Below are 18,361 nucleotides of genomic sequence, written 5' to 3' on the forward strand. Positions count from 1 at the left end.
TTTTTTTCAAAAACGAGCATTTTTGGCCAAGTTATGAGCATTTTTATATTTATGCAAATGAGCCTCTTAAGTACAACTGGGCGTGTTTAAAGTTATGTCCAAGTGGGCGTGTATTGTGTGTGTACATCTGGGCGTTTTTACTTGTTTTACTAGCTGGGCGTTGTGAATAGAAGTGTATGATGCTGACGAATCAGCATCATCCACTTCTCTTCGTTAACACCCAGCTTCTGGCAGTGCAGAGACACAGCGTGTTCGAGAGATCACGCTGTGACGTCACTCACTTCCTGCCCCAGGTCCTGCATCGTGTCGGACGAGCGAGGGCACATCAACACCAGAGGCTACATCGACTTACCTGCAAACGCCGATGCTGCTGCAGAATCAACTGTAGCCTCTGTCGCCTGGTGCCGATGTGTCCTCGCTCGTCCGACACGATGCAGGACCTGGGGCAGGAAGTGACGTCAACACGCTGTGTGTCTGTGCACTGCCAGAAGCTGGGTGGTAACGAAGAGAAGTGGATGATGCTGATTCGTCAGCATCATACACTTCTATTCACAACGCCCAGCTAGTAAAACAAGTAAAAATGCCCAGATGTACATACACAATACACGCCCACTTGGACTTAACTTTAAACACGCCCAGTTGTACTTAAGAAAGGCTAATTTGCATAAATATAAAAATGCTCATAACTTGGCCAAAAATGCTCGTTTAAAAAAAAACAAAAACGTTACTGTAATCTACATTGCAGCGCCGATCTGCTGCAATACGAGATAGGGGTTTGAAAATCTGGTGACAGAGCCTCTTTAAGTGGCCAACCCCTTTAAAGGGAAGGGGTCACGAAAAAAAAAATTTTTTATATGTTTTTGCTTTTAGTATGTTATTAAAATAAATTTTATTTATTTGTGTTTTACTTTTTTCTTTCTTTTACTTCTCTATGGGGGCTGCCATTTTTTTTTCATCTCTGTATGTGTCGATTAACGACACATACAGAGATGGAATACGGCACATACATCCCCATAGAGAATGTGAACTGGAGCCGTTCCATTCACTATAGCGTACGCCGTCTGTGTGCGCCGCTCCCACACAGTCCAAAAGGAAGGTCTTCGGCTGAGCGACATCCGTTTCATGTGGACAGGAAGCCGCGGCCGGACATTAAGATGACTACTTCCGGTCGCGGCTTCCGTCCATATGTTCAGATGTAAGGACTAGGAGCGGAGGGAGCAGAGGCAGCAGGAGCAGGTAAATTATTTTTGTGTATGTATGTTCGTGTTATACTGTGTGATTACCACTGTATCTAATCCTCCTACACGGTGCATTCGCTCAAAAAATGGCGGCACACAATGTAGGAGGTTTGAACATTCAACCCCCTCCTTTCTCCTGGCACTAGTCAGGATAAAAGAGGGGGGATTGTTGGAGTACACTAGTGTCTTCTCCAATTTAGCAGCATAAAGCAATGAGGTTGCTTTACCACATGCCAAGGCTGCAATTTTGGGAATTGCTCCCACTAGTGACCAGCACACTATTAGAATCTAATTTATAATATTTCCTGACTTGTGAAAAAGTTAAAACAATGTGTAATCATTTATATACTAACCGTTTAACTAAAAAAAAAATATATATATTTTTTTCTAGCAACACATTCCCTTTAAAAGCCAGAAAACAAACATACATCCATTTCTGCAGGATGAATTCCCTTTACAAGCGAAGAGCAATACTCAATTCCTTCCATAGCAAACATGCAAACATCTCTCTCTCAATGTTAGTATAAAGATGTATGCAGGTGGTCTCACTCTCCATTCACTTCTATGTGAGTTACAGAAACTGACAAGCCACCTCTCCATTCTCTGCCTTGATACGGCAGCTGTCTTACCGGCAAGGACCCCCGTTATTCAGACAGGTGCAGGTGTCGGTGTCAGAGGTAAGAAATGCACCTATCAGATATTTATGTCTGAGATGGGAACATCCCTTTAATGTTAACATTGTACATATATTTATGGTTTAAAGGAGTTTTCCACTTTCTGAAAACTGATGACCTATCCACCGGATAGGTCATCAGTATATGATCGGTGCGTTTTAGTCACTTGGACCTCGCACTGATCCGTCACTCCAGCTGCCTCTGGGCGCCACACGATGTTGCCGTTAGCAGATAGCTCCAGCCAAATAGCGGCCGAGCTGCAGTATTGCAGCTCTGCGGAATGGCCGCTATGCAGTGGTCGGAGCCATCTGCTCTCAACTCCAACTACTGCATCCCGTTCCAAACACCCAGTGCACGGAGGCAGACTGAGTTGCGGATCGGCGCGGGGTCTGGATGTCGGACACGCACCGATCATATACTGATGACCTATCCAGAGGATAGGCCATCAGTTTTCAGAAAGTTGACAACCCCTTTAAGTACCAATAACAGATTTTTTTTTTAAAACGCTTTATTACAGCAGTTTTTTTTTATTTAACCTTCTAATTTTTCAAGTAAAAGCACTTTGCAATATGTTTAAAAAAACACACAAAAAAAACGGCCATATATTGCACATAGAGTGAGGATGTAGTGGGAGGGGGTATATACAGATTTAAAAATCAACAGAAATCATTTTTTCAACTAAAGCGGTGAGATGGGCACTTACACATCTGATCAAACCCTGAACCTAATAAAAGGAAATATTGACAGAATCAGATGTTTATCAGATTTTTACCAGCATTTGGACCACTGGGGTTTTTGACCTATTCAGTTCCGGTGATTATAACCACTTGCGGACCGCCCATAGACCATAAATGTCCGTGCGGTCCGCACTCTGCAGGAACTGTCCAGAACGTCCTGCAGATTTACAATCTTTAGCCCCATGTTACAGCTGTCTCTAAACAGCTGACATCACTGAGCTCTGCCCAAAATCCAATCAGTGTGGTCTCTAGGCATGTGATCATTGTGACGACCTGTCACAATGATCACAATACTTTCCCTGTCGGCGGCGGCACCACCTCGCGGAAACCCCCTAGCCCCCAGGCTGTCAGAGAGGGAGAACAGTATGTAATAAAAAACTTTTTTCTCCATCTCTCTCTCTCTCGTATCCATCTCTCTCTCTCTCGTATCCATCTCTCTCGTATCCATCTCTCTCGTATCCATCTCTCTCTCGTATCCATCTCTCTCTCGTATCCATCTCTCTCTCGTATCCATCTCTCTCTCGTATCCATCTCTCTCTCGTATCCATCTCTCTCTCGTATCCATCTCTCTCTCGTATCCATCTCTCTCTCGTATCCATCTCTCTCTCGTATCCATCTCTCTCTCGTATCCATCTCTCTCTCGTATCCATCTCTCTCTCGTATCCATCTCTCTCTCGTATCCATCTCTCTCTCGTATCCATCTCTCTCTCTCTCGTATCCATCTCTCTCTCTCGTATCCATCTCTCTCTCTCTCGTATCCATCTCTCTCTCTCTCGTATCCATCTCTCTCTCTCTCGTATCCATCTCTCTCTCTCTCGTATCCATCTCTCTCTCTCTCGTATCCATCTCTCTCTCTCTCGTATCCATCTCTCTCTCTCTCGTATCCATCTCTCTCTCTCTCGTATCCATCTCTCTCTCTCTCGTATCCATCTCTCTCTCTCTCGTATCCATCTCTCTCTCTCTCGTATCCATCTCTCTCTCTCTCGTATCCATCTCTCTCTCTCGTATCCATCTCTCTCTCGTATCCATCTCTCTCTCTCTCGTATCCATCTCTCTCTCTCTCGTATCCATCTCTCTCTCGTATCCATCTCTCTCTCGTATCCATCTCTCTCTCTCTCGTATCCATCTCTCTCTCTCTCGTATCCATCTCTCTCTCGTATCCATCTCTCTCTCGTATCCATCTCTCTCTCGTATCCATCTCTCCCTCGTATCCATCTCTCTCTCTCTCGTATCCATCTCTCTCTCTCTCTCTCGTATCCATCTCTCTCTCTCTCTCTCGTATCCATCTCTCTCTCTCGTATCCATCTCTCTCTCTCGTATCCATCTCTCTCTCTCGTATCCATCTCTCTCTCTCGTATCCATCTCTCTCTCTCTCTCTCTCTCGTATCCATCTCTCTCTTGTATCCATCTCTCTCTCTCTCTCGTATCCATCTCTCTCTCTCTCTCGTATCCATCTCTCTCTCGTATCCATCTCTCTCTCGTATCCATCTCTCTCTCGTATCCATCTCTCTCTCTCTCGTATCCATCTCTCTCTCTCTCGTATCCATCTCTCTCTCGTATCCATCTCTCTCTCGTATCCATCTCTCTCTCGTATCCATCTCTCTCTCGTATCCATCTCTCTCTCGTATCCATCTCTCTCTCTCTCTCTCGTATCCATCTCTCTCTCTCTCTCTCGTATCCATCTCTCTCTCTCTCTCGTATCCATCTCTCTCTCTCTCTCTCGTATCCATCTCTCTCTCTCGTATCCATCTCTCTCTCTCGTATCCATCTCTCTCTCTCGTATCCATCTCTCTCTCTCGTATCCATCTCTCTCTTGTATCCATCTCTCTCTCTCTCTCGTATCCATCTCTCTCTCTCTCGTATCCATCTCTCTCTCTCTCTCTCTCGTATCCCTCGCTCTCTCGTATCCATCTCTCTCTCGCTCTCTCGTATCCATCTCTCTCTCTCTCGTATCTCTCTCTCTCGTATCCATCTCTCTCTCTCGTATCCATCTCTCTCTCTCTCGTATCCATCTCTCTCTCTCTCGTATCCATCTCTCTCTCTCGTATCCATCTCTCTCGTATCCATCTCTCTCTCTCGTATCCATCTCTCTCTCTCGTATCCATCTCTCTCTCTCGTATCCATCTCTCTCTCTCTCGTATCCATCTCTCTCTCTCTCGTATCCCTCTCTCTCTCGTATCCATCTCTCTCTCTCGCTCGTATCCATCTCTCTCTCTCGCTCGTATCCATCTCTCTCTCTCGCTCGTATCCATCTCTCTCTCTCGCTCGTATCCATCTCTCTCTCTCGCTCGTATCCATCTCTCTCTCTCGCTCGTATCCATCTCTCTCTCTCGCTCGTATCCATCTCTCTCTCTCGCTCGTATCCATCTCTCTCTCTCGCTCGTATCCATCTCTCTCTCTCGCTCGTATCCATCTCTCTCTCTCGCTCGCATCTCTCTCTCTCTCGTATCTCTCTCTCTCTCGTATCTCTCTCTCTCTCGTATCTCTCTCTCTCTCGTATCTCTCTCTCTCTCGTATCCATCTCTCTCTCTCGTATCCATCTCTCTCTCTCGTATCCATCTCTCTCTCTCGTATCCATCTCTCTCTCTCTCGTATCCATCTCTCTCTCTCTCGTATCCATCTCTCTCTCTCTCGTATCCATCTCTCTCTCTCTCGTATCCATCTCTCTCTCGTATCCATCTCTCTCTCGTATCCATCTCTCTCTCGTATCCATCTCTCTCTCGTATCCATCTCTCTCTCTCTCGTATCCATCTCTCTCTCTCTCGTATCCATCTCTCTCTCTCTCGTATCCATCTCTCTCTCTCTCGTATCCATCTCTCTCTCTCGTATCCATCTCTCTCTCTCTCGTATCCATCTCTCTCTCTCTCTCGTATCCATCTCTCTCTCTCTCGTATCCATCTCTCTCTCTCTCGTATCCATCTCTCTCTCTCTCGTATCCATCTCTCTCTCTCTCGTATCCATCTCTCTCTCTCTCATATCCATCTCTCTCTCTCTCATATCCATCTCTCTCTCTCTCTCATATCCATCTCTCTCTCTCTCTCATATCCATTTCTCTCTCTCTCTCTCATATCCATCTCTCTCTCTCTCTCATATCCATCTCTCTCTCTCTCATATCCATCTCTCTCTCTCTCATATTCATCTCTCTCTCTCTCATATTCATCTCTCTCTCGCTCTCTCATATTCATCTCTCTCTCTCTCATATTCATCTCTCTCTCATATCCATCTCTCTCTCTCTCTCATATCCATCTCTCTCTCATATCCATCTCTCTCTCTCTCTCATATCCATCTCTCTCTCATATCCATCTCTCTCTCATATCCATCTCTCAAGTAATTTTACTTGCAATGTAGGCTACCGGACAAAGCGATTTTTGGCCATGGGACCTGTGTCGTGGCCAAAGTCACCATGTAGCCCCAGCCTAGAACTATACAATATATCAATATATAGGAGATTGATAATTTTTATATATCCAAGTTGCGATTTTGTGTGTTCTACAAATAAAATTATTATTATTATACCCATCTACCTATCTCTGTCTATATCTTTCATATTATATATATTGATGTATTGTACAGTTCTAGGCCGGGAGTTACACGGCGACTTTGTGCATGCAACCAGTGTTGCGGCCAAAGATCACTTCAGACAGTTTGCTCTCCAAAAGCCATTTTGCGCACCATTCATTGTAAGCTCCGCTTTGTGCCCAGCGTGTATGAAATGTCCATAGATTTGGGATCGTTGAAGTCTGCAGAAGTTGACAAATGTATTCAGGTGTATTTACCCAGTGACATACACCAGATTTCAGAAAAAAAGTCACCTGAATTCACATATTTGGAAGAAAAAAAAATTACAGATTACATTTTTTCCATCCAAGTCAGTCAATGAATTGTCTGGAATAAATACAGGTCTAAAATCTTATATGTCACTAGACGAATACCTTGGGGGTCTAATTTCTAAACTGTCATTTTGGGGTTGTTGACAGTGTTTTGACACTTCACAATATCTGTAATGGTCGTATGGTGTCAGCAAACCAGCTTTGGAAAATTTGCTCTCCGAAATCCAGTGTGCTCATTGTAAGCTCGCCGTGCGCCCAGCGTGTAAGAAACGCACACACATTTAGTATCGATGACGTTTGCAGAAGTTGCCGAATATGTATTCAGGTGTGTTTACCCAGTGGCATGCACCAGATGTCCAAAAAATATAATCGAAAGTTACACATTCATATTTTTCTTTTTACATGTATTTCCCTTTTAATCTTTTTAAAAAGTAAATATATCACTTTTTTTTTTTTTACACAACATGTTCTGAAAAACACAAGACCAAATGTAGATTGGAAGAGTAAGGGTATGTGCACACGGTAGCAGGCTTTTACGTCTGAAAAGACAGACTGTTTTCAGGAGAAAACAGCTGCCTCGTTTCAGACGTAAATGCTCCTCCTCGCATTTTGTGAGGCTTCTGACAGCCGTAAATTTTGAGCTGCTCTTCATTGAGTTCAATGAAGAACGGCTCAAATTACGTCTGAAAGAAGTGTCCTGCACTTCTTTTGAGGAGGCTGTACTTTTACGCAGCTGTCAAACGACGACGCGTAAATGACAGGTCGTCTGCACAGTACGTCGGCAAACCCATTCAAATGAATGGGCAGATGTTTGCCGACGTATTGTAGCCCTATTTTCAGACGTAAAACGAGGCATAATACGCTTTGTTTACGTCTGAAAATAGGTCGTGTGAACCCAGCCTAATAGAAGAACAATTTGCTTTTAAAATGGCACATGGCTAAAACCTAAAAATGGGCAAGGAAGGAAGGGAGGTAAAGCATCTGGTAAGGAAGGGAGGGGGTAAAGCCTCCGATCAGGAAGTGGTTAAGATATATGTATACAAACAGGCATTAGTGTATGAATTCTGCACCCCTTTAACTTTTATTTTTAACCCCTTAATACCAAAGGTATTTTAAACCTTAATGACTAAGCTATTTTTTTTAGTTTTTCCATCGTCGCATTCAAGGAGCTATAAGTTTTTTATTTTTGCGTCGACATAGGTGTATAATGACCTTTTTTTTTTTGCAGGACAAATTTTATGTTTTTAATAGCATCATTTGGGGTAGATATTTGATTAACTTAACTTTTTTAGCTGCGTACTGGAAAAAAAAACAAAACAGAAATGCCGTCCTTTTTTTTTGCGTCTTAATTTTACACAGTTTACCATGTGGTATAAACAACATAACTTTATTCAGCGGGTCATTACGATTGTGGCGATACCATATTTATATAGTTATTTTACGTTTTAATACTTTTACACAGGAAGATTATTATTGAGTAGAGTAGGTTGCTGAGCTACGCTGTTTCCGTAACGACCATAGTAGTGAATGACAGTTACGGAAACACAGACGCATGCGAGCTATGCTGTTTCCGTAACTACCATTCAGTTCTATAGGACTTACGGAAACAGCGTAGCTCGGCGATCTACTGTGTTTCCTAATTCACGGTCAGAATTCCCCTGCTTCTGCCGCAACACACAGCGGCAGAACGGGGTTTAGGGGGCCCCGTTCTAGAGATAGGTGCGAATCCCAGAGGTCGGACCCGCATCTATCTGACATTTATGGCATATCCTGTGGAACCGGACATGTCTTCTGCGGTCCGGGCTCATTGAAAATAATGGCAGCGGCCATGTGCATTGCACGCGATTTGCGGGCGGCTTGCGGCTGACAGTCACGGGCGTGCACATGGCTACGGTCATGTGCATGAGGCCTAAATCCCAATAAAGGAATGAAGCTGTGCTGATACATTAGAGCTAGTGAAGACAGTAACATCCCGGATTCACAGAACTCACATCCAGCATGTATTACTGGGTGGGACACGTACACAGAAGTCGTCTGAAACTAGGAGCAGTCAGGGGTTTGACAATGAGTGTAGGAATGAAGATTTAAGTCTGAAACTTCATTTTTACATATATTAGTGGAGCTTTTTAAACTCTAAGTAATCAGGAAGTGTCAGACCGATGATGTCCATTGCCCTTAAAGGTTCTGCGTTTACAATTATTATTATTTATTTTTGTTTTAAAACACAGGAGCAGATTTAGTGTTGTGCCAGAATTGAGGCCTATGTTGCAACTTCTTTTCTACGCAAACCATTTTAGACAAATTTATCGAAGAAATGCACCATAAAAAATAAAAAAAAGCATATGTCAGCGACTCGTCCGACAAGGGGCGTGGCTTAAAATGTGCCACATTACACCAAAATAAGGTGGACTAAAATTAGCCAACCAAAAGATGGTATAAAATTAGACGGAAGTGTCTTAAGGTATGGACAAATTTGTCATCCAGTATGAGCCACTGTGATAAATATGGTACATCTAGTATAATTCCGTCTGAATTTAAGATGGTATTCGTAAACCTGCTGCAGTGTCTGTTTATGGAAAAATATGCAAGATGGCGTACACAAAACTCAAAGCGCTGGATATAGAATAGACGCAGTGGCAATGCTGTGAGCAGTATTAAACCCGGCAATCACATGACCGGAAATGTGTTAGTTTTACTTGTGAATAAATGGGCTTGCATGTCTGCACCATGTAAAGAAAAAAAAAACTATTTTGTGATCTCTAGGGAGATATGCATAGACCTAGCATTAAACCACTAAAAGTTAAAAGCACAAAACATCACCCCAAACTGTACTTAAAGAACCTTTCACTACCCCAGACATGTGCCGCTGAGTGCACCATGTTATAGGCACTGCTGCACAGACCCTGTGGCACTTTGAAGTAGCTGTATAGTCTCCACCGTCCTGGAGATATTGGTGCCGTAATTATTGGCGCCGGATATGTAAATTAGCCCCTGTACTGTCAGTGGGCCGTTTCTGGACATGGAAAAGGAAGGGGGCGTGACAGTATCACACAGCAGAAGCTGATTGGACAGTGCCAGAGTTCCGACTATCACGCCCCCCTGCCCTTTTCATGTCCAGGAATGACCCACTGACAGTACAGGGGCTAATTAAAATATCAGGTACCGATAATAACGGCACCGACATCTCCAGAACGGCGGAGACTACGCAGCTAATTCAAAGCGCTGAAGGGTCTGTGCAGCAGTGCCTATAACATGGTGCACTCAGCTGCACAGGTCTGGAGTAGTGAAAGGTTCTCTTTAGAGCCTGTAACAGCTGAAAACTATAAATGCCATACAACAAACAACCGCAATGCATATGGGAATGTATGTATGTATGTATGTATGTATGTATGTATGTATGTATGTATGTATGTATGTATTGCAGCTGAATTCAAAACAAGATCTAGAAAACCAAGACATAGCTGACAGAACTGCTCAGGTTAGCAAAGCAAAACCCTCACATCACTAGCAAAGCAAGAACATGGTCAACTCTGGAGTGCTGCTTGCAAAAAACATCCACAATAATCATCTGCAGTAGCCAGAAAATTATATCTAGATGGCGTGGTACCATACACCACCTATGGACAAACTCCAGGGATACAAAAGCTCTATCATAAACAATTCGTGCAATTTCTAAGCACCAAATAACCATCCCAACGCGTTTCCCCAACCTAGTTGGTTCATCCGGGACAATACTGGACAATGTGTGTGTAATTGGAGACCTATAAATGTGTATATATACATATATAATAAATATTTGCTTGTATCGGCACGTTTGTGCCAGATTACAAATCACGACTCCTGGGAGTAAAGATAATTGGTTGAGGAAGGAACAGGTGGATAAAGATGATCCATTTTACAAGGCATGCTGGTTTGTAGAAGCTGTAGATGGAGGCTTGGCATTCCACATGGTCTGTGATGACTTCACCACACCTCCCCAGGAAGTCATCACAGACCATGTTGCCTCCCCAGGAAGTCATCACAGACCATGTGGAATGCCAAGCCTCCATCTACAGATTCTACAAACCAGCATGCCTTGTAAAATGGATCATCTTTATCCACCTGTTCCTTCCTCAACCAATTATCTTTACTCCCAGGAGTCGTGATTTGTAATCTGGCACAAACGTGCCGATACAAGCAAATATTTATTATATATGTATATATACACATTTATAGGTCTCCAATTACACACACATTGTTCAATATTGTCCCGTGATGAACCAAACTAGGTTGAGGAAACACGTTGGCGCAAATAAGAAGTGTAAATGTTTTGATTATTTTAAGCAAAATTTGGTGCTTAGAAAATGACACTAATTGTGTGTGATAGAACTTTTGTATGCCTGGAGTTTGTCCATAGGTGGTGTATGGTACCACGCCATCTAGATATAATTTTCTGGCTACTGCAGGTGATTGTGTATTGTTTATTTGATTCAACCCTGGTTGTACCAGGGGTATTTGTGTATCAAAATAATTACCTAGAGTATTTTAATCTGAATAATAAATAAAAGGTCATATTTTATGAAGAGTTCCCACTCTGTGATACTACTTGTTTCTTTGAGGAACCCATATACTGCTTTCAGTGGTAACATTGCAAAAAAACATGTAATATATTTCATCAGCTATTATACAAGATGGGGCAAATTTATTAAGACTGGGATTTCATACGCGAGTCTACCAAAAAATTTGTAAAAATAACTTCAAAAATAAGTACATTGGACCAAATTTATTTAAAAAGTTGCACACCCCTTTGAACCGTCCTAAATTCAGAAAATAAAAGATTTGTGCCATTTTCTGGCTTTAGTATCTGTTTAAAAGGTGGTGACTACATTCACTTTCTGTAAGTCCCGCCTACTTTCCTTTGCAGTTTTTTAAACTGGCGAGTGCAGAGAAAAGTCGCGTTTTGTAGCACAACTCCTTTGCAAATTATCTGTAAAGTTATCTTTAATAAAAAGAAAAAAAACTTGTTCTAAATGCTTTCTTGTATTTCATAGCATGTCAATTTCAATAATACATTTCTTCATTTTACAAAATAGGCCAAGCGTACCTTCATTCTGCTTATGATTTCATAGGCTCTGTTCCCTTCTCCAACAAGGCATTAATTATGGGTTAGTAATTTAAATCTTGGCTCACAGCAATCTGCACTCTGATTGGTTGGCAAAAAGAAGGGGGAGGAAGGCCATGGGAGAGGGCGCCTACCTGAGGTAGTTTAGGGTTTAAGATTGGTTCCTGTAAGACTAGTCTATAACAGAACAAAAACAATATTGAAACCCTGACAGAAATAAAAGAGCTGAAAAATAACAATGAAAATGATGAACACGAGACTCCTGTGGAAAGAAAGTTATTAGACTGAAAATGAAACCCTGCCCTCTTCCCATTCACTCAATGGCCCACACTCCCAGTGACTGGGAAGGAGCAAGCCAGCCTGTAGTACGCACTAGATTGTAAATAGAAGAATGTTAAAATTGCCTGTAAACACTCGTACCCACAAAGAGGACACAAGTCTAAATACATAGGGATCGAGAAGGCTAGGAATGGAGGCAAAGATGAAAAAGAAGACCAAAATGTGAAAAAGGAAGGGAGAAGCATTCAAAAGGAAGGTAAATCGAGTCCTCACCTAAATTTCTGAACTGACCCTGTAGGAGGAGTTAGGAAACCAGTGTCTGGAAGATTTTTGTTTTCTCCTTTCCATGTGCTCTTATGTTGGCGCCTGAGAATCTGACGGTAGCGGGGGAGACGAACAACACCATTGCATGCACTATTAAAACCCCTCAAACAATCTAAAACTATTCACTGCCACCACAACGACACCAACTTTTTCTCAGTCTACCATACCAACGGCCAGAGCAGTGTTTAAAAAACGGCATGCCTGCATTCACAGACAACACTCCACCAATGTTACAAAGGGAAAGAAAAAAACATGGTTAAATGAGACAATGAAAGATCTAACTAAAAAGGTTTAAAGGCACAGTAATGTAAAATAACAATGGAAAAAAAGGTGATATGGATGGGAATTAAGGCTGGCTTGCATGGGCAAAGAGGAAAGGGGAAGTGGGAAGCAAGTGGGATTAGAATTGATTGGATAGCAAACTATCGTAGGGTTTTTAGAAAAAATGTATTTGGTATTTTTAATTTTTTGTTGCATACTTACATATAATTCAGTGCCATAAAATCCATCCTGATAAAGCACACTACAGAATCACACCAGGAAAGGGGGTGGGATAAAATGATAAAAGAAAAAAAACAAAAAAAAAAAAAATACATTCCGGTTATTAACAGCAGCTGCATGCACCATGCCATATAAATCATAAGCAGGCAAGAGATGTATGAATAACCCTTTCATCCCCACCCTGACCACAATCAACAGCATCTGATGCCCCCACAAGAATTTACAACTTTTAGTACAATAAACGTTTACTATAGAATGGATTAATTTAAGTTTACTTTTGCATCATTTTACACAAAATAAAAAGTATCCACATAAAACATAAGGTTACACATATTTGATGTGCCCTAGCAGAAATTAAAGCATAAAAATGACAATTCTTTAGTCATGGTAAACTAAGGTACTCGCACTCATACTGGCTAATATTTTCTTTATCCGGATTGAACCACCATTGCCCTTCTAAAGCATTATCGTTTTGTGGTGCATTACTGGTAAATGTCAGATGTATTTTCTTAAATGTTCCATAGTCTGGTTCCAAATGCACTTGGCACAGCCCTCTAAGTTATCTAAACAATCCTACAAGTAATAAAAAAAAACAAAAAAAAAACCGTTCAGTGGACTATTGGTGTCATTCTTTAAAGAGAACCCTTCAGCTGCCAATACATGTGCAGCGGAGTGCAAGCATGTAATAGGCGGCAGGGCTGCACAAACCTTCTCACTTGACTTTTTTTTTTTCGATCCTCCTCCGTTATTTAGATATCAGTGCCGTTATATTTGGCGCCCGATATGTAAAACCCCCTGAACGTTCAATGGGACGCTTATTTCTAAATGGCAAGGGGGCGTGTTACTTATCGCTCTGATACTGTCCAATCAGCTATCCCAAGCGGCATATGCTGTGCGATCGCTCACTCAGACATCGCTGATGCAGACTATACTCCCACCGCCACGGAACAGAAGAGAAGAAGAATTCCCATTCTTCTTCTCCTCCTCCGTTCCGTGGCAGTAGCAGCAGTGCTGTGTGTGCACGTGCACTCCTCTCCAGCTCGTCATACAGTGAAGGAAAGATTGATCTTGCGATCACAAGCCGATCTCACGCTGTCCGTAGCGGATTGGACAGTGTCAGAACGATAAGTAACACGCCCTCATGCCATTTAGAAATAAAGAAACACCCCATTGACCGTCCAGAGAGTTATTTACATATCGGGCGCCAAATATAACGGCACCGATATCTAAATAACGGGGGAAGATAGAAAATTAAATAAATAATTCAAGAGAGACAAGCTTTGTGTAGTAGTGCCTATTACGTGGTACACTCAGCTGCACATGTGTGGGCAGGTGTAGGGTTAAGACTAAGTGGGGTTGTCCGGTTTCAGAAAATGTATGGGTTTTTTTTGTGTAAAAAAAAAAGTTACATAATTTTCTAATATACTTTCTGTATTAATTCCTGCTTGTTGTTATTTGGTTGGAAAATTCATTGTTTACTTCCAGTGGATAAATTTATTTTCATGGTCATGTGATCACACAGGTGCTGGGATTGTTAGAAGACACCATGCTCTAAAACATACTGTAACGAGCCATGCACCTGTGTGCATCACATGACCACAGACAGAATTTGATCCACTGGAAGTAAACAATGAATGTTCCTACTGAACAACAAACCAGCAGAGATTTTGAAAACCGTGAGAAATTCATGCAGTAAGTTTATTGAAAAAAATTCTAAATTTATTTATACAAAAAAATACCATTAGTGTGCTGTAACCGGACAACCCCATTAAAGACCATGGACACATTTAATTAAGGGTCATTACAACCAGTTTTTAACACCTTAACGACCGCCCACCGTCTTTTGATGTCACTGTAGAAGAGGCTGATGAGCGCTCATCCTCAAAGCAGAAGCTGTAACTAACAGCTCCTGAACTTACAGCAGCCTGCTAAATACAGCTGGGATAGAAAAACATCCCGACCCCAGCTGTTTAACTCTGATCGCCGTGGTCCTTGACCGCAGCATGGTCGAAGGTAACGCCCCTATTTGATCGCATCACTGGAAACCTGGTGACGCGACCGGGGAATCCCTCTGCACTCAGCCCAAGGGATGTAGAAAGGAACAAAGGGCTGTCTGTTCAGTTTGCCTGTTGATAGGGCCCACTATGTTGGCACACACGTATTAGGATCCATTAGGGGCCTCCATTGCAGATCCGGAATGCTGCGCTATTGTGTCCGGTAAAATCACAGACACCGACGGACCCATTAAAAAGTCAATGGGTTCTGTCGGTATCTGTTGTGTATGGGTTTCGTTATTCCCATGTTCTGATACTCTGACGGAGCAGAAATGAACACCCCAACGCAGGTGTGGACCCAGCCGTAGATATACAGCGCAGAATCAATAACTTATTTGCCTAAATGCAGATGCACTGGAACTGCACATTCCAAATCAAAACAATAACATTTATCCAGTTTGTCTTAATCCCGTACAGGACGTAAAGAAAAAGGATTAGGCTGTCCAAAAAAATAGCAGTGGCATTTTTCTTTAAAAAGTCAAAAATTTAATGAATAAACTGAAAAAAGGTTTCATATTTCACTTTACTGAACGAATATTTAGCTGCATAACCATTGTTTCTAAAAACTGCTTGACATCTGTGTTGCATGGAGTGGACCAAATTCTGACACCTCTGAACAGGCATTCCAGTCCAGGAAGTTTGGACGACATACCACGGTTCTTCTGCGTTTTTAGGTTGCCTCAAACTGCATTTTTGAGGTCACCCCACAAGTTCTTTATGGGATCGAGGTCAGGGGATTGTGCTGGCCGCTCCATTACTTCAATCCGGTTTGTCAGTAACCAGGTTGTTGTTAGCTTACTGGTGTGTTTTGGGTCATTGATGTGTTGAAATATCCATTTCAAGGGCATTTCTTCTTCGGCATGGGGCAACATGATCTCCTCAAGTATTTTGATATATTCAAACTGATCCATGATCTCTTGTATGCGATAAATAGGCCCAAGTCCATGGTATGAGAAACATCCCCATATCATGATTTTTGCAGCACCCTGCTTTACTGTCTTCACAGTGTACTATTGCTTGAATTCAGTGCTCGGGGGTCGTCTGACACTGTCTATGGCCACTAGACCCAAAAATATTTTTTTTTTGCTTTCATCAGTCCACAAAATGTTGCACCATTTCTCTTTGGGCCAGTCAATGTGTTCCTTGGCAAATTTTAACCTATCCAGGACATGTCTTTTTTTTCAATGGGACTTTGCGGGGAATTCTTGCATTCATTTGAGATCATTTTAGCTGAGCAGTTTATAATTTGATGCACTTCTCTATATGTTTTTCCATCTCCAATCCACTTTTTAATCAAGGTACGTTTTTCATCAGAACAATGTCTGGAACGACCCATTTTCCCCTGTATTTCAGATGGAAATGCACTATAACTAACATGTGAAACATTTGCCACCCTCCTACCTTAAACAAGGGCCAAAATGGACACCTGTTCCACAGCATGAGTGACTTCACCAATTTAACTCCTCACTGCTATTATTTGGAACAATCCCCTTTCAATTAATGATTCAATTACTCACTTCAATTATGAGCGGCATGCATGTCCTAGTTGTTGGCTGTGTTTTTTCTACTATGCTTATCTATGCAGGTTTCTTTTCTAATTTTGCTTTTTTTGCATTCTTAGGCCGGGTTCCCACGGGTCGGATACGCTGCGTACATTGTGGTGCGGTTTTTCGGCCAGAATTTCCGCTGTGAAAAAAATCAAAAAATCTATACTTACCCATCCCTCTTCTCTGCACATAGTCTGGCCTCCTAAGAGGACATTGCAGGCCATGTGACGCTGCAGCCCGTGATTGGCTGCAGCAGTCACATAGAGGAAACGTCATCCCAGTAGGCCGGACTGCAGGAAGTAGAATGTTCCGGGTAAGAATAATTTTATTTTTTTTGCTGAGTTGCGATTTTTTCAGCGGAATTACTGCAAAGATCGCAGCACCTGGCTATTTGTTGAGGGTTTTGGCTCCCCATTCAATTCAATGGGGAAAACCCGCAACAGAAAATCAAAGGAAATGCAGCATAAATTTACATTCTGCGGATTTGAATTCCGCACCGTAGGTCAATTTATTAATGTTTACGCTGCGTTTTATTTCCGCAGCATGGGCATGAGAATCTCTAAATCTCATTCACTTTGCGGCTATTGTAAATGATGTAGAATTTCCACACACAATTCTGTTGCAGAAATTACGCAGTGTTTACACTACGTGGGAACCCGGCCTTAGGTTTCTAGTATGAAAAAAAGCTATTTTCATATTTTTTTTCTGGCAGTAATATAGTGTTACCCTAAAAAAAGACTATTTGTGGTAGTCAATGTCTACCATAAATTGATCTATTACATGTCGATTTTAGGGTAATTAGGTCAGAGCTGCCATTACATCAATACTTGTGTTTTTTTGTTCAGAATTTTGTCATTTATTTTTGGGGTTCTTTGCTTTTATTTTTTTTTATTATGGCCTGTCCCTCAAAAAGGTCAGAAAACAACTTTGGGGGACTTTATTATAATTTTTTTTACACTATACTTTTTCACTGTAACTGGCGCTGCACAGCAACCTCTGTTACTGGGTAAATCAGCCCTGTTATAGTGACTATTATCACGGTCAGTAATGTGCTGGGTCCAGTTACACCCAGCAGTAGACTCCTACTACTGGCATTCTGGCGATCATATGATCACTGGGAGAAATAGCTGCTGCTGCCTCTTTTCCATACACAGAACTCATTGTGTGCTGTGTACATGAGTACAGAGTAGACAAAAGGGGTAAAAAAACACTTCTGTTTCTCTCCAGGGTCCCTGGCATTCCCTGACTGCCAGGCACCCAACAGTCAGCTGCCCAATCGCAAGGGCAGCAAGCTTAAATGTGTGCGTATATAGAGTGGGCAGTTCTCAACCGGTTAACACATGCAGTCCTTCTTGAAATATTAGCCTTCCCCAACAATTTAATCTATAATTCTTAGGCTACATTTGGACGTTTTTCATGTACAAGGTGCACTAGTGCGGGACGCGTTGTCACGGATCCCCCATAGACTAAAGTCTAAGGGGGGGGATGAGTGACATATAGTAAAAAAAATTCACGGGCCCTTCACGCGCTCCGTTAGTACAATGGTCGTGTGAACAGCCCCATTAAAAAACAGAAGTCCGTGTGATGGCCGTTGTTTTAACGGCCGTCACATGGACGTGATACACGCTCGTCTGAATGAGCCCTTACACATGCAATAAGTTCTAACAGACCAGTTTGAAAGTGGCAGCGGATTTGCCATGAGCATACGTATGCACTGGTAGTGGCTAAATATTTCTCACACTATTTTAATATGAATAAAATATATACCACTCTTGACAAGTTCTCAGAACTGGTCTCAGGCCATTAATCAGTTTGTATGCAATATTATATTATGGCTTCCATTAATTAGCAATGTCACCTTATTCCCATTGGGTTCTGGGTGGTTCACAGACATCACATTAGAGGTCATTACAAAACAAATTACGTGACACATAGGAAGACACAGAAGCTTACAAAAAGAAAAACATAAGAGGAGGTGGTTTTAAATAAATGAAGCTTATTTTTATTTTATTTTTTAAAGCATACCTAACCTTTTAGGTGACTTTTCAGAATAAGCTGCTGTGTGTACTTGAGGAA

At 42.0% G+C, this 18,361-nt stretch overlaps 1 protein-coding gene across 5 annotated transcripts in view; it reads right to left on the reverse strand.

The window, feature by feature from the left end:
- RBFOX2 (RNA binding fox-1 homolog 2) overlaps window positions 1-18,361 on the reverse strand; it is a 262,780-nt gene that overhangs the window by 88,088 nt on the left and 156,331 nt on the right. For 3 of the 5 annotated variants that reach the window (XM_075833520.1, XM_075833517.1, XM_075833518.1), the window contains one exon: window positions 12,667-12,706. The exons of 1 other annotated variant lie outside the window; for it this stretch is intronic. In XM_075833520.1, coding sequence (XP_075689635.1) covers window positions 12,667-12,706 — 40 coding nt within the window. Of the gene's footprint in view, window positions 1-11,714; window positions 11,758-12,666; window positions 12,707-18,361 lie in introns of all 5 variants that reach the window. One more of the 5 variants, XM_075833522.1, reaches the window with a different exon arrangement.

Source organism: Rhinoderma darwinii, chromosome 7 (assembly GCF_050947455.1).
Source record: "Rhinoderma darwinii isolate aRhiDar2 chromosome 7, aRhiDar2.hap1, whole genome shotgun sequence".
NCBI lineage: Eukaryota > Metazoa > Chordata > Amphibia > Anura > Rhinodermatidae > Rhinoderma > Rhinoderma darwinii.